The sequence below is a fragment of the Astyanax mexicanus genome, chromosome 20 (assembly GCF_023375975.1).
Source record: "Astyanax mexicanus isolate ESR-SI-001 chromosome 20, AstMex3_surface, whole genome shotgun sequence".
Classification (NCBI taxonomy): Eukaryota; Metazoa; Chordata; class Actinopteri; order Characiformes; family Acestrorhamphidae; genus Astyanax; species Astyanax mexicanus.
In genome coordinates this window covers 5,359,294-5,383,593 of record NC_064427.1, presented here as the reverse complement: position 1 = coordinate 5,383,593, position 24,300 = coordinate 5,359,294, and the positions used below count along the sequence as shown (strand labels likewise).

The 24,300-nt window shown below is 39.8% G+C and overlaps 1 protein-coding gene across 4 annotated transcripts in view; it reads right to left on the bottom strand.

Annotated features, from left to right (window-relative positions):
- The window catches only part of ksr1a (kinase suppressor of ras 1a), a 60,470-nt gene that overhangs the window by 29,341 nt on the left and 6,829 nt on the right, over positions 1-24,300 (bottom strand). For all 4 annotated transcript variants that reach the window (XM_022680976.2, XM_022680973.2, XM_022680974.2 and 1 more), the window contains exon 2: positions 4,255-4,395. In XM_022680976.2, the coding sequence (XP_022536697.1) occupies positions 4,255-4,395 (141 nt within the window). The remainder of the gene's footprint in view (positions 1-4,254; positions 4,396-24,300) is intronic.

The following is a 24,300-nucleotide window of genomic DNA, read 5'->3' as shown; positions in this document are numbered from 1 at the left end:
TTTATTAGTACTGAAGTGATCCAGAATATGAAGGAATCATAAAGTAACTTCAAGGTGTTAAACAAACCAAAATACTTTGTGTTAACTTATGATTTCTGAGGCTGGTAACTGTGATGAAATTATTTTTGGGGCAGTCCTGATGAGAGCCAGTTTCATCATAACATTTTGGATGGTCTTTGCAACTGCACTTGAGGATACTTTCAAAGTTCGTAAAATTTATAAGAAGAATAAGAATAAGAATTGCGTTAATTTCAAACTCAGCATTACTCAGTAGATTTTAGCTTTTAATTTGGGACATTATTGTCAAAACATAGCATTGCTGTGGGAATTTAATTTCATTTTGCAATAAGAGCTTAACTCTTAAAAAGTACTAAATATACAGCTCTGAAAAAAAAGAGACCACTTCAATTTCTGAATCAGTTTTTCTCTGATTTAGCTTTTTATATGTATATGTTTGAGTAAAATAAACATTCTTTTTTTATTCTATAAACAACAAACAACATTTCTGCCAAATTCCAAATAAAAATATTCTCATTTAGAGCATTTATTTGTAGAAAATGAGAAATGGCCAAAATAACAAAAAAGATTCAAAGCTTTCAGACCTCAAATAATGCAAAGAAAACAACAAGTTCATATTCATAAAGTTTTAAGAGTTCAGAAATCAATATTTGGTGGAATAACCCTGGTTTTAAAACACAGTTTTCATGCATCTTGGCATCATGTTCTCCTCCACCAGTCTTACACACTGCTTTTGGATAACTTTATGCCACTACTGGTGAACAAATTCAAGCATCAAGCATGGTTTGATGGCTTGCGCTCATCAATCTTCCACTTCCAGAGGTTTTTAATTTGGTAAAATCAAAGAAACGAATAATTTTTAAGTGGTCTCATTTTTTCAGAGTTATATATATATATAGGGTAGGCTTTTATTCTGAGCACAATCACACAGCAGACTAGGTTGCTAGATTTGCTGAAAGCTCTGTCTGGGCCTTCAGTGCAATCAGCCACAATGAAGCCTGCAGAACACACACAGGTCAGAGAGAAGCTCTTGACTTTATAAGTGCAGAGTGGCTGCTTATGTAAGATTATATAAACTGTACTAACACGATCAGAAGTGCCGCTGTCGGCTGACGGTGTGCTGGTGCGCTCTGGACCACTAGAACGAGCTGAAGTGGGTCAGGACTCAGAGTGCTGTGTGCTGTCAATATGACTAATTGTTGCTGGAGCTAACCACATAGCTACAGGTGCAGCTAACTGGGGTACTGTGGTACTATTCTTAAAGGTTAGCATTAGGAATATTTGCTTTATCATTGGGAAGGTAATTTCTCCGTCTATCAAACAATTTTCTTCATCACTATTTAACAGCATTATCAATTTATCGAGAATAAATGTATTAAATATTTATAGTGTTAACTTTCCTACACCAAAATCCTTTGCTTGTTAGTTGTATGTATGACTTTGCATCAGTCTTGCTTTGGCACAGTGTTGGTGAAACATAGGGTTACAGTTTTGCGTGCACTGCATTATGGGTAGTGTAGTAAATGTACTATTATTTTAAATTGCCTTGCACTAAATATGCATCATCTTAGAAATGTTTGCAAGAAAAGGAAGAAGGTGTGACAGAGAGAAAAACAGAGAGAGAAAGAGGGAGAGAGAGAGAGAGAGAGAGAGAGAGAGAAAGAGAAGAGAGTCATGACTCAGCATATATTAAATATATATCTGTATCTATTACAAGTTCACTATTGAAGTTCAGTTCTCAAGGACTTTGGCACTGCTACACACACACATATATACATATACAGCTCTGGAAAAAAAGACCACTTAAAATTCATGAGTTTCTTTGATTTTACCAAATTGAAAAATAATATAATTATAAAAGAATATAATCAAGAAAAAGATGATCACCTGAAAGATGATCACAAGCCACCAAACCAAGCTGAACTGCTTGAATTTTTGCACCAGGAGTAAAGGCATAAAGTTACCCAAAAGCAGTGTGTAAGACTGGTGGAGGAGAACATGCTTATTCCACCAAATACTGATTTCTGAACTTTTAAAATTGTATAAATGTGAACTTGTTTTCTTTGCATTATTTGAGGTCTGAAAGCTCTGTATCTTTTTCATTATTTCAGCCATTTCTCATTTTCTGCAAATAAATGCTCTAAATGACAATATTTTTACTTGGAATTTGGGAGAAATGTTGTCTGTAGTTTATAGAATAAAACAACACTGTTCATTTTACTCAAACATAAACATTTAAAAATGCAAAATTAAATGCATTGTTGCTAAACACCACACGTGACCTATACACTTAATTACAGTACCAGAGAGGCACTAAATTTTTGGGTTGGAGGAAGAGCTGCTGCTACATCACATCAGATCATCAGATATCTGACGTTTCTGGTTTTAAGACCCACTTCTTTAGTGATTTCCGATCACTAAATAAAAGTAATGAGATGAATGTTTTCAGTTGTATTAATTTAAGTATTCCATGCAATCACAATCACTATCTAATGCTAATGTCACTTAATATCACTCTGGGCTGCATTTAATCTGATCAAAATCCAAATCCCATGTTGATGCTGCACTGCCTGGGTTTGGAGGACACTTTGGTAGATCTGCATTAGAGCATGGTGGAGTTACACAAGGCACTGGGTACCCTGAAATAAGGTATTTATAGGATATATATATTTTATATATCCTTAAAATATTTGGGTACCACTTTAAAATAAGACTACCTTTATAAAGTGTTTATAAATGGTTTACAATTAATGTATTAATGGTTACTAATTAGGTTGTAAATGCCATAAAAAATCATTAATAATCAGTTATAACACATTCGTAGAAAGGGCGACAGTATAGATGGCTGTCGGTTCACTATTAGACAAACAACAGGTCATTGTTGCCCTTTCTACGTATGTGTTACAACTGATTATTAAGGATTTTTAAGGCATTTACAACCTAATTAGTAACCATTAATAAACTAATTGTAAAGCATTTATAAACCCTTTATAAAGGTAGTCTTATTTTAAAGTGGTACCAATATTTGCATAATAAACGTAATAGTGTGGTCTAGACCATATTCATTTGTCTGAACCAATCAAAGGAAGATCTGTACAGATTTAACTGCTTATGCTCTTAACTTTTATTACACCCTAAGGATTATTAATCGGTAAATATATATATTTATATATATATATATATATATATATATATATATATATAAAAGCAATATAAACTGGTTGAGTTGTCAAAAGTTTAAGAACATCTCCATTTGTCTCCCATCCCCAGCAATCTAGTGGCACTTATTTTCTTATTTTATCATGTTACTGCCACTCCACCTGCAAACCTGTAGCTCCTAACTGTAGCTTCAGTTTTTATTGGATGTTGGTTCATAATTTCAGAAGGAAATACCTGTATGTTTTAATGAGTTAAAATGCTCTATCTCTGTTTTTTTAAGTGTCTTTTTTAGTAAGTATGATCCAGACAGTTGCCGGTTGTTTGCCTCCAGGTCCAAGCTGTGATTTCTGGGCATGATTTAAAGGAGATGATGCTCTAACAGTCTAAGTTTAGTATTTGCTCTATAACTTCTTAACTAAATATGTAAATTCAAAATTCAGCAAACAGCAAACAAAGTACACTAATCGATATCGGGTGGGTGATATAGCCCTAAAATAATATCATGATATTTCATGGTATTTTTGTGATAATGACACTCTTGGCGATATAACAAAATACTGAATAAAAAATAAATAAATTTAAAAAATACACTACTGCAACAAAATGAAAATTTAATTGCATTATTGCATATGATATGATATGGTACACCCCCTAACTGAGATATTAAAAAACACAAGAATTTTATCAGATTTGTAACAGAAGTCAATGATCCAGAATGTCATGATACTAATAATGCACTCCAAATATCTCCATATATCCAGGATTAAAGTAAATTATATTATATATCTCTAGTAGATATATAATAGAAAATTAGTACAGTGTGAATTACCCTTTTCTAAAAATAGCAAAAAAGTAGGACCCTCATGCGATAATTAGGAGTGGGTGATATTTCAGAGTATAATATCGTTCACAATATTCAAAAATGTTGCCGATATTATTGTGTATGATACGATATGGAACACACCTACTATTAATCGACTGTATCTAGATTTAGTAATCAATCAGGTTTAAATTTATAACATGTATTATTGTGAATCATTAATGTCTTCAGGTATAACAGCATAAGATTCACTCTACCTGTATGAGCTCAGGCCTCAGGTTGATGGTGCGCAGCCAGTCGCCCAGGCGCGGGTAGCTGTTCAGGGCCTGTGGCCTGTCTGTCTCCGGCACTTTCAGCTTACACTGCAGCTGCTTGCAGATGTACTTCATCAGCTTCACCTGCAGGGGGAACAGAGCACACAGCAGAGGAGGGAGGGGCGTGTTAGCCGACGAGGAAGAGGCAGGCGAGACAGGCCAGCAGTGGGTGAAGGCCCAGACAGTGTGATGTGCTTTAATGGCCCTCGGCACTACGGCCCTTCAGCAAGCAGCTTATGTGGTTGAGTTATTACTGCTGCATGATGGAGCGAACTGAGAGCAAAACCAGATACAGTGTGGAAAAGAAACATGCCTCAGATACATAGAAAAAACTCAACATTAGAGCTGTGACTGTCAATACTAGCTGTGATTAGTAGTAGTCTTGTAATCAACTTGTTATTCTGAAGGTTAAATTACTAATTGAGAGTAAATTAAAAATCAGTAACAAACTAGAACAAAATTATACTGCATAATGTCAAATACTTCAAATTAGAGCTGCAACAACAAAGTGAATGAACTGATTAAAATAATTTTATTAAAATAGTTTGGCAATCAATTTAATATCCGATTAGTTGGCTTTACGATATTATACACATATACGTACAGTTGCTGCCTGCTATTACGTGGCAGTGAGCCAACCAAAGTCGTGGCAGTAAAGCAGCATCAAGCTGGATGCATGTTGGAACATTTGCGTAGCTAAGATCAGTAAGGACGGGTGACTATTGACAGTTGTCAGGGATTATGTCGGTCAGTGGCGCACCTGTGTTTTCCGTTGCAAAGATAGAAACATGCCAGAAATGTATGCATCAGCTCATCGGCATAGATATATCTACAGCCTTGTGCAGGGTGTACAATAGGGCACTGTGTGTCCATATAATACATATGCCATTTATTTTTGTTGATTGAGTAGTCCTTCTTGCCCTCAGTCTAGGGCTGCACGATTGGGGCAAAATATCTAATTGCAATTTTTCCCTAGATATTGTGATTGCCATTTATATTGTGATTTATTTTATCCATTAAACTCTAAACCTTTATTGGTGGTTAACATATCTATCAAATATAATTATAACCTTCTTTTCACATTAAATATTTTGAGGGTTCTCAGATTAAATGCTGTTGTCAGAGGGTGTATACATATACATAATTGTGTCCGTGATTTCAATTAAAATATGATTAAGCGTTCAGTCCTACTTCAGTCTACCAAAATCACTGTACTTTAGGTATACAGGCCCACTGGACACGTCAAAGCTAACAAGAAAGTCATAGTAGACATGGTCCAGCTCTCTCCCCACCAACACCATGACCGGCCCAAGGCCCTTTGCACAGTTTCTGCAAAACCGTCATGCTGACAAAAAACGAGAGCAATCTTTTATATCAACAGACTGTTTCATTCTAAATATTACACAACCATGCACAGGCTGACTTTCCAAGAAACTGTCCTTTGGTCTTTTGGGCAACAACTTACAAAGTGAAGTGTTGTGTTTCACATCCAGCAGACCAACAGGCCTCACATGCATGTTACAATAAATATTGCAATAACACAGGCCTAACAGGGACACACAGCAGCACACTCTGATGAGCGGTGACTGGGACAGAGTTGATGGGCTGGGTAAGTGGGGACTGTGTGAGTGGAGGTCAGTGTTGGATGGGGCAGCCAGGGGCTATAGGCCAGCCTTTACCCAATTAAAGTCTGCGCCATCCACCCAAATGCTGCTGAGCACGGCAAAGGCTTCGATGACCCTGGCGCACAACTCAGACCTCAGGGTATTGCTGCACGGTCAGACACACCTCTGCAGAGACAGCCTTACATAATTCGTCTTTTATTGGCTTATTTTTTCCGTTGTAGACGCACCACGCAAACGCATACACACACACAGATCAGGCAAAGTATAACTACCAGAGCTCTAATGGGCTGCAGCTTTTATTTCAGTGAAACATCTGTCAAAGATGCTGTAGATACCCTGACCTCAAAACATTTGTGCAACATGCTGTAGTGTAACATCTTTATGGTTTAGAAAAGATTCCTCCTATGGCTGTGTGACATGTTTGTTCAAGGGGAAAAACACTGTTTTTTTATATAAAGTTTTTTTACACTGACATGTCAAATATCAAGGGATGGGAATTAGTTGAACGGAAGCTACAGAACACTGCACTGACCTGTGGGATATGCGTGTGGGGTATCCTGCATTAAATGTGTATGTCATGTGAGAGTTTAACCTCACTGACAAGATAGCATGTGATAACATATACGAGTGTGAGCAATTATCAATTTACATACAGCTAACCGATGACCTTTGTCCTGTAGGTTGTGAGGTGGGGCCTCATTGTATCGCATTAATGAGCTTTGAATGCCCCTGACCCTGAAACTAGTTTACTGGTTGTCCGTCCATGAAGTACGATCGGTAGGTACTGACCACTGTATCCCTGGAACATCACACATAACCTGATAGAACCTGATATCCTAACCCAGTAAAAAGTCTAGCATCACAGATTGGTTGTTGTCAAAATGTCTCAGATTCTAACAACTACAATGAAATATTTTTGTCCTTATCAGTGCTGCCTAATTCCTCCCATTCCCAACAAAATGAACAACAGCCCCTAATCAAACCAACCGCATCTCCTTATCTAAGCATGGCCACATGCTTGAGCCCGGATCTGTACTGTAGCACAGCATCTGCAATCTGACGAGATTTCTACTCCCCCTTCTCCGATCTCTCTCGTGTTCTTTTTTCCCCTGATTTCCCCTCCAGCGAACAGGGCCGTCAAATAGATATAAATAGCCGTTATTATATGGAAGGGAACAGCGAGCAGACCTCCTCTTGGGGGGCGTCTGCACTGCTGGCATGGCAACGGAGTGTCATTGGCACACTGCAGCCACAGCGATGGAGGGGGCACCGTGACATCAGCGCTGTGGAAGATGCCGGGTTCATAGCGAGGCTAACAGACGGGCCTAAGGACTGCTGAAACAAACGGACAGGGGCTGGAGCAGGAGCCGACTGCGGCAGGATTTTGTGTACAAGCATTTCTATGTTACATTCCTTTACAGTGCTGTTCAAGCAAACGTGCTAACTTGGCTAACAGTGAATAGAAAGTAACTAAGTACAGATAAATCCAGATATGCTCTTAGTAGGTGAGTCCTTTGGTAGGCATCTCCTGGTTGCTTGGAGGTACCTAGGGTGTTGCTATGTGGTATATGGTTGCCATACTTTGATTAAGGTGCTTTTCAATAAACAGTTGTTTGGTGGTTACTAAGTTACCCAGGCACTGGCTAGGGAATGAAACCCTAGCCTTTTACCATAAAGACAGAGTTGTTATCCACAACGATACATTGCGCTACACCAACACAATCTTGCAAGGTGGTTACAAAGGTATTTCAAATGGTTGTTGCTAAAAAGTGCCATTAGGTTGTCGATACAATTGGCGCTTTTTTGACGATACAATTGGGTTTTGGTGGTAGCAAGGTTGTTGCAAAGATATTCAAAATGCTTACTATGATGCAGGAAGGTGGTCACATTATCATCTCACGTGGTTGCTAGATGGTTTATAAGGTGCTACTTTTTGGTATGCAACTATTTAATGTGAGCCAATAGTTTGTCGCTATGATTTATGTATTTATAGCAGCTAGGTTGTTAATAGAATATAAATCCTTACCACATAAAAAATCTATTGAGATTCCCTTTGGCAACTTATATATATTAAGATGTAAAATCTTAATATCCCATTTAGAAAATTGCATTAAAACAAGTCAATCGATTAATCAAATTAAGTTGATTAACTTCTCAGCCTTACTTGCGTAAAAACTGGGTTGTTGCTAAGGTATATTTGGTGGTTGCAAGGCTGTTGTCATGCACTTACTAAATAGTAGCTGGGTTGTTTTTACAATATTGCTTGTTAGGGTGTCTGCAGGCATCTTGTACTCGATAGGGTTTTTTTTCCTTGTAGCAATTTCACTACTAGAATATTGTTACGTAGTTTCCTTGGCCATGTCAACTTGTATTTTCAGTACAACCCAATGGCTTTTAAATGGGTGTCAGTGGGTTATGCTACAGTTTATTTGGTGGTTGCATGGGTGTTGCTATGCACTGGCTAAATAGTGGCTAGGTTGTTGCAAGGATATTGCCCTAAGTGGTTGCCCAAGTATCTGTAGCCGTTTGCTTTGGCATCTCAGATGTTTGCTAGGAGGTATGTGGTTGCCATGTCTTGCAAGGTAGGTAGTAGGTACTAGGATATTGATAGGTGGTTGTTGTGGTATTACATTAAAGGTTGTTTCTAGGTTTGTAGGTTTGGTCTCACTGAGGCTGCCTCGCAGCACTGTCCGGTTTTCCTCCACTCAGAAATTGCGGGACATATTGATACTGTCTCTCAGAGCTGCAGACCCTCTCTCCCCTCCAGCAACATGTCAGGATCTTTTCGAATAACAAACATGACACAGGAGGGAATGTTCTGCGAGGCAGCTCCACTGATCCTCCACAAACAAACAGCGCTGGCTAGCAGGGGAGGAATTTTCCAGCTCTGTGGAGAATGCTGACCAGAGCAGTGTGCGGGCGAGAGAGCTTTCTCTCTCTCTCACTTTCATTCTCGTTCTCACTCTCTCTCTCTCTTTCTTTTCCTTCTAGACCACTCTATCCCACTCTCCCTCTTCTCTCTCTTTCGCTCTCTCTCACTGTTTTTAACGAGGACAGGTCATGCAGACACCTCAGTGCCGAGCTGTAGCAGCTGATGACGCAGGGAGGAGCACAGGGGCGGAGGGGGAGAACAGCCCCCCCCCTCAACCAGTGTGGAAGAAGGAGGGGGTGGCAAAGGGGGGGTCTGGCCTGCTGAGACAGGCCCTTTCAGAGGAGGCCAGGTCGGCAGCTCACTGACGCACGGACGAGCCCTGTTACCAAGAGGCCGACGGCCATAAAGCCAGTCATCCTTTTCACACCTCCACCCACCAGCCAGCCCTCCTCCTCCCGCCTCCTCTAATCCCAGCATTAATGAGAGCGCAGCAGCCTCGGCCACGCCAGCGCCCGCCGGCACCCAGCCAGGCTGCGTCCATCACTCCATCACAGAGACCTCAGGAGAAAAATCCCAGCGCAACAAACTGGCATCAAGAATGTTTCTCATACGGGCACAGCTGGAGAAAGGAGGTACACTTAGGTTGTACCAGAGCAGATATACAGACAAGTAACAAATTAAAGAGAAAACCCGCTTTGGCAGCTGTGCCACACAAGGTATTGGCCTTTGACAGGTCAAGAAATGCTGAGCATGCACAGCTGACCTTTATTCAGACTTTGGATAAAGATGCCAAACAAAGGACTTCCTGGGTGGCACAACTGTCTAAGCAATTTCCTTATCATCAGTTTCACCAAGGATCAATTGGATCAATTGAATTTGATCCCTGGTGATGCCGTAGCCACCAGGGCCTTAAGACCAAGACAGCATTCCTGGCATCACTCTCTCTGAAACAGTAAGATGTCCCTGACTGTGGAAACATACTTTTAAAAAACATTTGAAGGTGTCCCTGTGCATCGCCAACTGATGAACAAGATAAATATATAATCTCATTGCATGCATATCATGAACACTGGATAACCCCAAACCTCTTTAAATGTTAAATGTTCTGCAACCTACGGAGTTGAAAGTACAGGCTTTGGAATACACAAGTTAAACAGTATTGCACAAAAATGGTGGCGGTAGGATCATGGTGTGAGAATGATTTGCTACTTCAAAGTCTGGGTGACATCTGGTCACTAGTCTGTGATGGGTTATGCTACAAGACAATGATCTTAAACACATGACCAGGCTGTCTCCAGTGTGAACTGAACTGAAGCAATTCTGAAGAAGGAAATGATAACCCAGATATAAAACTGAGCACAGGCAAAAAAAACCCTATAAAAATATATCATGCACGCAAGTTCTAACTGATAGACTTCCACAGACAAAGCATGGACAGTCTCTTTTATCAGCAGGCCTGTATTAGGTTTCCTGGAGAATATCGTGAACATAGCCTAGCTTACAGTGAAGAAAAGAAACGTCCACCTGTGCTTTCGAGCAGAGCGTGTGCCATTATATCCTTGCACTACTCGCTGCCGTGGGCTGTGAAGGTGTCCCTGAGCGTCGCCGTTCACCAGCCACCTTTCGAGTGCCTCGAAAAAGAGAGTCAAGTGGCCTTTTTTGCAGCTCATCCGCACTCGCACTACACCCTTTTGAGAGCACGCAGACGTACCAGTGAAAGAGAAAGCTGCAGCCTTGAGTGCATGGGGGCGGCAGCCAAGGCTCACAAAAGCGCTGAGCACTGAAGGCTAGAGCCTTGCAGTAAGGAGATGGTCAGAGGTCACACGTGGGTCCGGCTGGGCAACGGCAAGCACCTTGCGGCCGGGGCAAAGGGTCACTAACAACTACCCTGGGTTCCTCAGCTCCTTAGCTAAGGGCTAATACTAATAACACAGAGGACACTGATTGCTCCACTCAATAAAGCTCAATTTCCTTTCATTGGATGCCAGTAAAAAGGCATCCCTGTCCATGCCAATGGTAAAAATGTGTGTCAAGGAGCTAAGCATCAAGATTTTTATTCCATTTTTATTCCTTTATGAATCAGAGCTTTTCAGCTCGGAATGATAATAAAAGAGCAGCCTTTCACCACTGTGAGCACAAAAGCCTCCACAAGGCCTCAACATCTCCATCTCTGCTCATAGTAACCTTGACACTCACAAAAAGAGCAATTCGTCTGTGATGGCAGATGAAGAGTATGAATCTAAGCACGAATAAAAAAGGACTGAGCTCAAAACTGTTAAAACATTAGAAGAACCGTTCTTTCATGTTCAGAATCACATTGTTAACAAATAGAAACGAAATGTGATCATAATTTTTGATCAACATTCTTGTTATGCACAATTGTTACATGCATTTTTCACAGGTGCTGAGAGGGCAGGAGACCGGCTGATCCCGAGGGCGGATGTAGTCCTTAAGAGTTTGAGAGTTTTTTTAAACAGACCTCCTCCTCCTCCAGCAGGTGGTCAGAACGACAAACAGCCTCATGGAGTCTTTGTGCTGATCCAACATCTTTGGACTCTGCCTGGCTTTTCCCAAACACGCTCTCATTTGAACTTTGCCAAAGTGTAACTACAGGAGTGCTGGAGCTTCGAGTCAATAAGTCAAACAGATACAGATCCCCCACCACGGCAGCGGTTAGACGAGCTCCAAAGAAAGCAGAGCGACGCCCGGTTTTGTGTGTTTTTGTTTTTCCTTGTGTTATCTCTGCTAACATTGACTTTAGGGTTTGGTCAGCGATAGACATTAAGAAGATAAATTGTTTTTGCACTGGTATTTTCTCAGGGGACGGACTGTCTGACTGTGGGTTTTAAGCTTGATTTAAGATAAAGCCTTGAAATCAACAACAAAAACGACAACTAATTGTCACAGAAATGTGAAAAAAATTCAAGGGAAGTCTGTGGAAACTATGGAGTCTATTTGTGTTGGTCTATTAATTCACAAAATTGAGACAAAATGTTAAGGACAGAGAGACAGAAAGTCTTTTGGTAAAGAAACAGATCTGCTAAGGTTACTATCCTAGCCCTGCACAGCTTGTATAATTCAGATGGAAAACTACCAGTTTCTAAAGAGGTAGTAAACTGAGTAAGCTCAAATTAAGATTCCCACATGGACCCCATTATAAACATGGACATGGACCCACCTTAATCTCATCTAGACCCCTCCTGGTTCTATCACTGACCCTGACTGAGCCTATCACTAATATCCACATGTGGGGCCAACATAAATCTCATAGAAAAATGTTTTAAAATGCTGCTACTACGATCTGAGGATTGTAGTAGCCCCTCATCACCCAGCACAGGTGTCTGATAGCTGATGTACCATAGCTGGGTTACTGCACTTTCCTCCAAATGCTTTGGCTACCTAGCGATGCTGCATTAGTGGCTTCATTTGGCTTCACATGAATCAGAGTAGGCATGTACTAGAGGTAGGGGGAATCTTAATGAGCGAATACAGTAACTAGCCTTCTGAATTAGAAATACTAAAAACTAAAAATACTAAAATCTGAGATGTGAAACTAACATTAGCATGTTATCTCGGCCATCAGAGCAGGGTTTTTTTACTTTAATTTATTTAAATGCGTCTGAAAGGCACAGTAACAAAAACAATCTATTTTTGGCACATGCCAACTGCACGACTCTGCAGCGGCAACTCATTTGACCCATCACGGATTCAGTAGCGGTGGGTTCTGTAGTCGTGCCTCTCTCGGCCTCATTTCGTCCTGCATAAACACTGATGATGATGATGAAGATGATGATTTTAAAGCCGGATGCAGCAGCTCATCCCTCCTGCACCCACCACAGCCATGAATAGTCCTAACACCCACCCAAAGAGCTCTGCAGAACCGTATTCTCTTCATATCGCTATTGATAGAGAGACGCCAAAAAGAAGAAGACACCCACATCATCCAAATCACCGAGAGCGTTCTAAAACCAGCCTCGGCCTCAGCGAGCTGCCGCTCAGCCGCTCTGCTGCACATCCAGTCAGCGGCCAGAACAGAACACAGCATTTAGATGGGTTTCTCATGAACGTGAACACATACACACACACACACATGCACACACACACACTGCAGGTAGTTAGGGGATCACGCAGCCATCGCAGAGAACAATACACTGGTGCAAGTGTGACGTCAGGTTTCCTAGCAACCACACTCATGGGTCTTCAGTGGCGTTTCTTTTTTTTTTTTTCTCTATTTTTTTTTCAGAGTGGGATTTTCCCACAGACAGAAAACAGCAAACATCTCCAGCTGAAGAGACACCATCCTCATAAGACACAAACTGGAATATTCATCTTCTTTTCTGGGTATGACTGTACAGAATCAAACTTACACTTTACTGTAGTCCTACATCACACCAGCAGCAGATTCTAAATAGATTTTTTTTTGCAACTAACTTGTGATATATATTTTATGCAGAGCGATATGAGTGATATGTCTTTAAATGTTTATAATGTTTACACATATACATTTTCTTAACAACAAAAAAAACAAAAGAAGAATTTAGTTTTTCTGTGTCATTAAATGGAAATGTGAGTTTCAAGTTGCTTTAATAATATGTTTTTTAACTCTGATTATAATGCTTCTATGGAACATTTGTCTCAATAATGGCATTCATAACTATTTTTAAAACTCTCTTTATCCTTTTGAATTAAACACTATGTAAATGAGCTGTGTTCTGATTGGCTTCCCCATATCATGCTATATTCTGAAAGCTGTCTTGACTGAAAAACACTCTATAAAATTCCAGCATTAAATAGGCGGGACCTAAATTGCAGCTGATTAGTTGGCTACTGTATATCTATCGTTGCTATCCAATGAAAAATTTGTATCTTCAAAACAGCAACTTCAAAGATCTTCTTGACTTTCAATCATTGACTTTCAAGTCAATGTAAAAGGAGTTTGTTTCAGGTTATTCTGGAGAATGTCCATTGGTCCATTGATCAAGACATTTTGATGCAGTGTAAGGAAGTGTTTGTTTGTTCAGATTGTGTAGTAAACTGAAAATCAACAAAAATGGAGATACTACAATGATATGCAGCTGTTTTTGTCTCTGTAGAGAATACTGCCAATAGAATAGGACTGTTTGGAGCAAATAAACGTGAACCTATTAGCTCCATGTCTGATGCCAGGCTGGGGTTAGCATCAAGCTACAGGCTGAAAATACTCACTGCTGAATAGGGAAATAGCAGTTAGCAGCTAATGCTAATGCTGTGTCTTTCTAATGAGTGTCTTTACTGCTCCTTACAACCTGACTGGTAAAATTCATACATAAGGTGCACTGGATGATTTTTGGGAAAATTAAAGGATTTTAAGTGTGCCTTATAGTGCAAAAAAATACGGTACGGTAATAAAACCATAACAGATACTTTTTAATAGCCTTGATTTAAGAATAATCTTAATATTTTGTCTACATATTGGATGTTTTAGAAACTTTATTTATTAATACCATTCTTTTATATCAATTTAAAAAGAAATACATACTATTGTCAGACTCATGTATGTAAATAAGTTCTGTTCTGATTGGCTGCCCCAGAACATTTCTTTACAGTCTCTGAAAGCAGTCAGTTTGTGACATCACAAAGGACAAAAATGAATATATCATTCACCTAGAAATACATCCAGGTCATTGGCTCTTTAAAATGTTAAACATAAACCCTGACGTCTGATTTTATGTTATAATAATAATAACTTGACCAAATTAAACTTGCTTTTAAAAGCGCTAAGATTCATTACATAGCTCAGAACCAACATCGACATCTAATTTTAAGTATATGTTTATTATGTCTACAGTATGCCTAGTACCATGAATGAACTTTTTTTCAAATCTCTGAAAAAAAAGCTTCAGCAAAGACCCTATAAAGCAAACTCTGCAACAAAAGGGTATGGAAACGTTCACCTGCATTAAAAGCAGAGAACAAAAGCCGTAGCCGGCCGGCGAGCCGCATCGTTGCTTCGTCTGTTATGGTAACATCAGCCTGCCCATGCAGATAAAGGTAAACACAGGCACCAGGCTGCCATGGCAACACGTCCGTGACGTACACGGCCGTGACTGACAGCTAAAGGGCATGACCACACCCATCTCCTCCGAGCCGCAGGAAGAGCAGGAGCCCAGACGTCACACCTTTAAGAACAAAACGTGACTTAGCACTGCACCAAGCATGAGCCCCGCTACCCACAAATAGCAGCAGCAGCGGCGGCGGCTACGACGAGCAACGCAGCCTATTTATATCCCACAAACCCACTGCACCGCTTAACACACACAAACCCACACACTCGCACCGCTCTTCAACATCATATACATGACTTTACCTGAAGATTTCACACTTAAATGTAGGACCTTTTTTTTCTCAGACAAACAGAATTAGAGGAAATCATACAGACATACACATACAGTTGGTATTCCCTGTTATATGTGCTTATATGTGCTTTGTTGATTTTACAAGTAAAAATAAATTAACAAATCCTATATAGAGGTCTTAAAAGTGGAATAGAGCTATATTTCTAAGCTGAAAAAACCCAAAACATAATAAAACTCATTACTACAATAAGATAATAAAGGGCCCATATCAAAGGAAAACATTTTATAAGTGTTTGATATAATATATAAACTAAAATTATACTGCCCGCAGCAGTCCATATTTTTAATTCACTGTTTTTGTGATTTCACAAAAAAACAACACACATACACGCATTTGGTAAACAGCAGTGTTTCGCCGCCCACTCATGCTGAAGTAAGTTATAAGGAGTTTCAGAAGTTAATTTCTATTTATTAAAAATTTATTTATTTATTAAGGGATAAAGAACATGCCAGGATTAATCAAGTAGGACAAGGGACCTTAGAAGTAAACATAATTAAAATACTTAACACAACTTCTTTCCATAGACCCAGAATTCTGCCATCTGATTCCTTCTTTAAATGATGCTGTCCTTTCAGAATTTTACTAATATCCTGAAAGTGTGATTACAAAACTTTGCAGAAGCCTTTTAATTTAAATTAAATTAAAATGGATACAGGAAGTAGAGAGGCATGCACACGCTTTATGGCACAGCAATTTGGCAGACAGTTTTTTGTAAACAAGCAAATGCTAAAGCTAAATTAGCTCAGCTAACGTTACTACACTCTAAGAAATATAAGTACAGATTTGTACCTAAAAGGGTACAAAGCTTGTCGCTGGGGCTGTACCTTATATTGAGGTACAAAAAAGTACCTTTCAGTGAAAGTCCTTTTTTGTACCCATGGTTTTTGCACCAGTAAAGATTATAAAGGCTATAAACATTATCATCAACTGAATATGGCTCAAAAACTTGATGATCCAAAATTGTCTGGCTTTCAAATAAAAAATGTGCAAATAAAATATATATTGTTTATCAGTACAGTGATACAGAATACTGAATGTACCTTATGGCTGGTTAAATGGTACAAATTTGTACTTATTGCTGTTAGAAAATACTTTGTACTTCAGAGGGAACAAATCTGACCCTGTAAAGACCAGTATTGTACCTTTGATGGTACAATTATGAAGAGTGTACCTTTGAGTACAAAAAAGTACTTATATCGTACCTCTGTTTTTTAGAGTGTATTCTAGCCCTGTACAGCTCATATCTTTGAGCTGGAAAACTGAGGGTTGGTGAAGAGGTAGTAAACTAAGTAAACTGACACCAAGTGTAGTATGTGATGCAGAATGCTGATGTTTTTTTTTAAATATCGTCATATTATCCACCTCCAAGTGTGTACTATTTTAGGCTTATTACAGGAAGTGATGGAAATATTACTGAATATCACTCTCATGTATATGAGCCAGCAATTTTTCTTGATGTTGCCCCATAAGCATTACTATTTAAGAGGCACTAAACCATATTTTTTCACTAATAGATGAAATGTGTTCCTGTGTAATGAAATATACCAGTATTTTAACAAACATTTCCTAACCTTTAAAAAATGCTTTAATTGTGGTAATTTTTGCCTCTGCAGCGCCCTCACAGGTTCAACTGTACTACTGTATAGGCGTGAATGATATGTCCGCGTACTTTGGCACGCAGACACAATATGCAGCTCAGTCAATCAATAATACCTCCCCAAAGGTCAGCCAATTAGCTCTAACTCCTGTCCCGCCTCTGAACCCATACATCACCCAGAGGCCCTGACAAACTACCCCTAACATTTTGTGCCTGGAGTGAGCTAAAATCAGGAGGCTTAGTTACCCTTTAAGGAAGGCCTGTATTTCTAAATATAATAGTTAGAACAAGTTATCAGCCGTTCCATTCTTTTCCACTCCACATAAAAAAATTCACTTGGGCCATTTCCAGGCTCTATACCACATGCTCAGCCTGAGTTGCAAGTGCCAACACCCCGGCTGCAGAGTATAACACACATTTGGCCCAATTCTGCATGGCCAATGCTGAGTCACTGTCAATGCTGCCATATATAGACCAAACTCATGCTATCTGGAAATACTCCCAATTTATTTTAGACATAATTCAATACTTTCCTGCTAAAAGAAATCCAGCAAAAGATCAGCTTAGCCTGGCAACTTTCCATGACCTCACAAATCATCCTGACACAGCACTGCACATCACAGACTTGCTATATTTTGTGCTGCCATGAATGTCACAACATATATTTACACGTGCCACTACTGGACATTCTTTTTCAAACCCACCCTCCCCTGTACGAGCTCCTGACAGCAGAGGGACTGAAGGCTCTGATCATCAAGCAGACAAGTCAGGCATGTGGAATATGGAGTCCCAGGGTTAGTGCCCTTGGCCTTATTCGTCCTTATTCATCCCAGCGCTCTCTCTTTTAGCGTTAGCGAACACACTGGTCAACATGATGCACTGTGGTAGCTATAACAGGGCAGGCAGCCCTGTGAACTAGCAAACCAACTAAAATCAAAAGCAAAATAACCAACAACAGATAACGTAGCAACATGTTAGCTTATGTCAAATTTAGCAATTTAGTTTTATTACTTTTATTTTACTACAGCTAGTTAGCATCAAGTTTTCATTATGCAAACAATATTGATGTATTATTATTTTGCCTCAAAAAGCATTGATTTATGATGTATTTTAGGATTAGTGGAGTATGCAAAACTTTTAAACAAAGACCCTGGCAAATTGGCTACCATACATTTGGATACAATTTTTAAGCCAAATTAGTTATTTCTCTCTAACAAAATCTGCAAACAATGAAAATATTTTATTGCATCATTATCGTGATACATAATATACTTTTCTGAACCGTAGACACTTTCAGTGTATTACAACGCAATGTAATTTGTTGAGTGTAATTAGTAATTGGAACAAATAGCACTTTTTTAACAAGAATGGCACTATTTCAAGAGTAGATTTTTTTTTTTGAGAATCTGTTGCTACCAATTTCTTTTGTCTGCAATCTGTGTGCACAATGGAAAGTCTTTAAATATGACTTCAGTTTTACTTCAGTGTACTGTAATTATTCTGTTTCATTCAAGCACACTTTTGGAAATTCTCCAAAAGAATGACTTATTGCTTAAGTCTATTGTAAGCTGACCCCTGTTTGCTCATGGCGTGGTGAAATGTTGCCTATATTACGCAACCTGGAGTGAAGATGAGCTTGGTCACGTGCAGCACTAAGGCTTTAGCTCCAGCCTGACCCTGTCAGGGAGGACGCAGACAGAAACAATGGCTATCTGACCTCTCCTCCGTAATCAAGGGAACTGGCTGACCCTGGGTGGGCGTCGCTACAGGGGCTTCCACTAATCCAAGGTCTCCTTATGTCTCGTCTGCTCTGAATCACTTTAAACAACTTCAGACCCGACACAGAGATTTACATACAGTCTCATACAGTCCTAATTATTAACAGATGGATTCCACATTGATTGATTGATGACTTGATTGACCTGATAACCCAAATTTCGCACGGAACCAGCGATCAGTTGCTGTATGTGAAAACTGTATCTGAATTCTGTCTTAACCAATGCTGGAGAAAGCCACTGACTGAAAAAGTGCTCTTCAATAATAGAGCACTCCATTTTTATCCATTTTTATACAGCAGTGCAAGTCTAATATAGCAATGCAGTAGAAAAAAAAATACAGACCGTCAGTTACAGCTAACCACAGAAATAAGGGAGGTGGGGGTGGATGGTGGATGTTGGATGTTTGGGGAGGGGTGTATTTTACTGCTGCAATCACCTGCTCCACTGTCCCCAACCACTAAATAAAAAGGCCTGCAGAGAGCCCCACCCCCCACGCAGCTGGTTGGCCCTCTCCCATCCTCAGCCCCTCCCCTTTCCTCTGTCTTCGTACGTCATGCGATTTTCTTATTTAACAATCAGCCCTGAAAATGCGTAGGAAGAAAGACGAGCTAAATATAGACACAGCCACAATAGCACACGCCACGAGCGCACCACCAAAACTCCTCTCCAGCGCTGGATGAGGACGAGGGCCCAAATCAGCAAACGCCACTGCTGCATATCTGCCCAGTCCCTCACATAAAAATGAGAAAAAAAGAGAAGCAAGAATAAGAAAAACCACAGCAGTTCACACGGACATGACAAGACACAGAGCACAAAGTTCTCCTCACATAAACTGGGTCACAGGCCTCGTCCATCAACTTGCACATTGGTTTTATTTTGGTTGATATTAAAAAGTGGTAAGGACATCTGCTTTGACAATAGTCTAATATACTGTATATACAAATATGTATCCATAAGCATGAATAAAACCACTAAATAACATTGGGTATTTGGATCCAATAATCCAAAGACATCTATCATTGGGTGGGATCTAAATATTAGGCAGCAAGTGAAATGTCAGTTCTTGGAGAACCAAACTGTGACATCTAGATTACTGACTGATCTTCATGGTTCTGACCCATCGAGGCATGGACTCAACAAGACCTCTGAAGGTGTCCTGTGGTATCTGGCACCAAGATCCTAAATCTGATTCTTTAAATCCTGTAATCTGTGAAATGGGGAGCCTAAATGAATGGCATCAATGAGTCCTGGGCACCCATGAGCCTGTCAGTGGTTCATCGGTTCACCTACTTTTAGTAGGCACTGACCACTACATACTCTGAGTCTCCTTATACTTGACCCTGATTGGGTTGAGTACTTGGGTGTGCATTGGACGTGGCATGTTGTTGACTGGGTGAGAGAGTCTTGACCACAGTACACACATCATGCAGCAGAATAAGCATAACAGATTATCCTCAGATCCATTTTATTTCTCTTTATAAATAAGATTAATCTACAGTTACAGGAGATACAGGAATGACCAGCATAATTTTGTTGTGGCTATACTGCTGCGTGATGCACATGCACACACAGAAAATATGATTTTAGCACTGGTTCCTTTTCGTCTTCTATTGTTTAATGAGCAACAATAGCTTGCTTCAGTTTCCTCCTGTTGATCTGAAAATTTAAACCATCTAAAAAGTGTTTCCACACTGCAATAGAAAAAACAAACCATTATTAAAGTGATCCAGATTAAGACCGTCTCTTTGGGTCTGACCAATTTTTGGCTGAATTGGCCACATGCCTGATGTCTAAGTCTAAGGCAAGTCAATGCTGCCGTATATCAGCAGAGCTCAGGGCAATTGTTCATGCTATCTGAAAGGCCTGAATTCCAAGGAATGGGTGTGCAAGCATTTCATAAATACATCAAAATCGACTTCAAATCCTATCCCAACTATTTAAAGACACCAACGTGATTACACCACCATTCAGCATCACTATCATTTCAAATCAATTCTCCAAACCATTTGCTCATCTCCTTTGGCTATGGTAAGTCTGCCAAATGAGTCTTTCCACTGGGATTAATAGTTCCTGTCTGTCTGTCTCTCACAAATTTGAGACCTTGCTGCTAAAAGGCTTAAACAAGTCTGCCTACAGTCTTGAGCAGAACGCATCATGGGAAATACACATACTGGAGTATCTGGCAGGCCCTGCATGAACATGCTTTGCTCTGGAGAGGTTCTGAGCTGCTGCTTTCAGACTCCTCTCATAAAAACAGAGAGGAACGCCTGAACGGTTGTGTTGTGATTCCATGGCGTTAGAACGATCCACAACTGAACCAACACAGCACAGACTTGCAGACTTCCCACATGGAGACGCCGGAGAGGTGAGTATGAAGACAGATCTGGAGAGAGAGAGAGAGAGAGAGAGAGAGAGAGAGAGAGAGAGAGAGAAAAGATACAGAGAGCAAACAACAGCGAGAAGAACAAGAACAAGTGCGAGGCGGCAGCGCTAGGTTGGCGCCAGGCCGGGATTAGCGTGTGAAAACTGAAGCACCACCTCACAGTACTCCAGCCGGAGCGTCGGAGCACCATTATCCACTCACAAGTACAGCATGCTATGAAAAAAAGGCCCACTGCCATGAAGTGGAATAACAAAAGGCTTTTTGTAAGAATCTAATGTGAGTTCAAGCGTCTCTTGATTGCGCTGAAGTACAGGTGTCAATGAGAGACAGGTGGGTGGGGGGAGGGGGTATCGCGAGTGTGACAACCACTTCAGCTCCTGCTATTCAGTGCGGGGGAATTAACAGACCGTTTAGGGCCCGTTAACAGTGAATGAGAATTGACGAGCCTCCACTTTGTCCTTGCTTAAATGGCCCTCGTATGACCACTTTTACTGTCCCGACGGGAGCCCGCGAGACGGCTAATGCTTTCCGCCTGTCATTTCTGACTGTTGGTAACTAAAATTCTAAACATGCTAAGCTAAGCCAGTCTTTAACACAAGGGGGGTGCAATCGTAACTAGCCTATGGTTTGTCAATGTAATATTTTTTAATAAAACAAGCCAAACCAAATGGCCCACATTACAGCGTATTCATTTCTGTGCTCCAGGCCCTGTGCAAAAGAAGAGAAGGTAGATTTCTGCACAACATTGGTTCTTTTTTTGTTTTCTGTTTTTTAAATGAGAGGCTAAGCTCTTGCTGCATGGTCACTAGTGTCTGCTAAGTGGATGATATGGTATGGCTAAGCCAGGTGGTTGCTAAGTTGCTGCTTTTTTTTTAATTAGTGCTTGATACTGATGGTGTAACAGGTGGTTGCTAGCAAGTTGACATGCTTTATTTTTTAAGTGGATGCTAAGGTGTACCACGTAAGTGTTTCTTGGTGTTACTATTTTTAGTGTAGCATCATGGCATAAAAAAGATGCACAAATATTTGCACTCTCTTTGTTTCTATGGGAAAATCAAAAATATAAAGAAACTAAGCCTAAATTAAGACTAAAAAGAAATGAATAGTTTCTGGCAGTTGCTAGAGTGTTGCTATGTGTTAAATTTTGGATGCTATGGCATACTCTTGGTTGTGGTTGCTATGATGATGTTTTTATTTAGTTTTTTACAGTTTCTGGATTGTACAAGAGGATGCTGCTTATTCGTTGCAAAGTTGTTGCTATGCTTTCTCAGGTGATTGCTAGTTTTGCATACTGGTTACTGAGGTACTCCAAAAAAGGCAAAAAAATTGCTTGCTGCATGTCTTATCAAAAAGCTGTATATAAGTCCTAATCGACCAAACAATCTGAATTTGGAACACTGTCAATATCTCAAAAACTGATGGGAAAAGTCAGTTAGCTAAAAATGCGAATAAAAAAGAATATAATTGCACAATAAACAGTCGTCATGTCTCCTTAACAGCCTGTTCTCTCTCCTCATCCTCAGACGTAGCCTGCCAAAAATAACAAACCTCACACATCAGATGCTAATGAGCTCTGTACCTGTAAATTAAGACAGCGAGGAGCGTTTCGCTGCAGCCCTGCCGTACTATGACTAATCAAATATGGTGAGGTGCAGAGGAAGCCTCGCAGCGCTGGAGAGCTCAGGAGGAAAAGGGGCTGACCAGTAAAGTCGCTGCAGAGAGGCTCAAAAAGGAAGCTGACAGGGCAATTCCTCAACAGTCATGACCCTGCTGCTTCCTGACGTTGCCAAGGCCCAAAACACTCTGGACTACAGGTGGAGGGGGGAGGGGGGGGGCAGATTTCCGGCTAGATCAGGAAGCAGAACTGAAAGTGGCAGTTTGGCTTGTGTGGTACTGAAATAGCTCTGATGGTGGCACAATATACCAGCTGTTCATCACTGGACTCTAAAAATAGAGCCAGAAACACTCATCTGAAACCAATACAGAACATTTAAGTCCACATTTGAGGCTAAGGAATGCTAATCACTTAGCAATAACCACTTGCAACCTATTAGCAAGTTCTTTGGCTATTAGGTTATTTCAGCAGTCCCTTAAAAATTAATTATGTTCACTAGCAATGTAACAACTAATTTGAGGTACAATAATAGCATGTTAACTAATAGCTAGTGTGCTATTACACAGCTAACACATTAGCCTAACATAATATAACATACAATTTACCTTTAAAATGTTAAACACTCTCATACCTTTAAATTTTAAATATTTGCACACATTGATTAAAATGGTTGACCAGTTTAAAAGCACTCTAAAAGCAGTTAACAGCGAAAGCTAGTCTTAAGCTAGATTTTCAGAAGGGTTCACATTCTTAGTTTTGCTGAAGCCAAAAATGTAGATGTCATATTATGTTATATTATATTATATGTTAATATTCAGAATTATACTGTTAATAATTTTAATAACTGTTAATCACGACCTAGTTTAGAGAGATTGCTCAAAGTGATGCTCAATCAACTAAGAATCATCTCAGTGCTAAGAACCTTTTGGAAAACTCATCCTAACTAAGTAATAATCATAATAATAACTAAATAATAACAACTCTAAAGTGAGGCCTGTGAAAGGCGGTGACCACATGAAAAGCTGGCCTATGATCTAGCAGAGCAGTTTTCGTTTAATCTGCTTGATTGCTGATTAGAGAGTTGGGCATCAGTGACAAAGGGAAAAGTACACTGTGTGGTGCCATTACCCACATCCTAAGACTCACTGAGCACAGAGATACAGACTATAACCTAGATAGGCCTCAAGTTCAGTCTCAAGTACACTTTTTTCACAAAATGTAGCTCCACAGTACATTAGTAGGATTAAATATATTTTATCCTTTACTGTATTCCACATACTTTTGTGTTTTATACAATTAATGAGCGGTGCGGCCATTTTTGATTCTGAACTCAGGGTAATTTCTGAGTAAGAAATCCATTTAAAACATCCTACTTAAAAAACAAAAATAATTCTAACATTTGGATTCGCTATTTAAGCAGCAATTTTACTATGTTTGTACTTAAATCTCCTTAGCTATGCGTGTTAGCTTGTGGCTAGTGCATTAGCTAGTTTGGTGCTCACATATTAAGCTGTGGCTATTTCACAATAATATTTAACTCAAATACCTTACTCTTATTTAATATTTAAAGCTCTAATATTCCAAAATATATAAAATAATGAACATAACACAGACATTAACGTTTTATTTTGTTATAATATACCTAGAAAATGAGTTTCTGGAGCTACTTGTTAGCTTCAGGCAAGCTATTAGCTTGTCGCTAGCAAGACTGTTAGATTAGGAC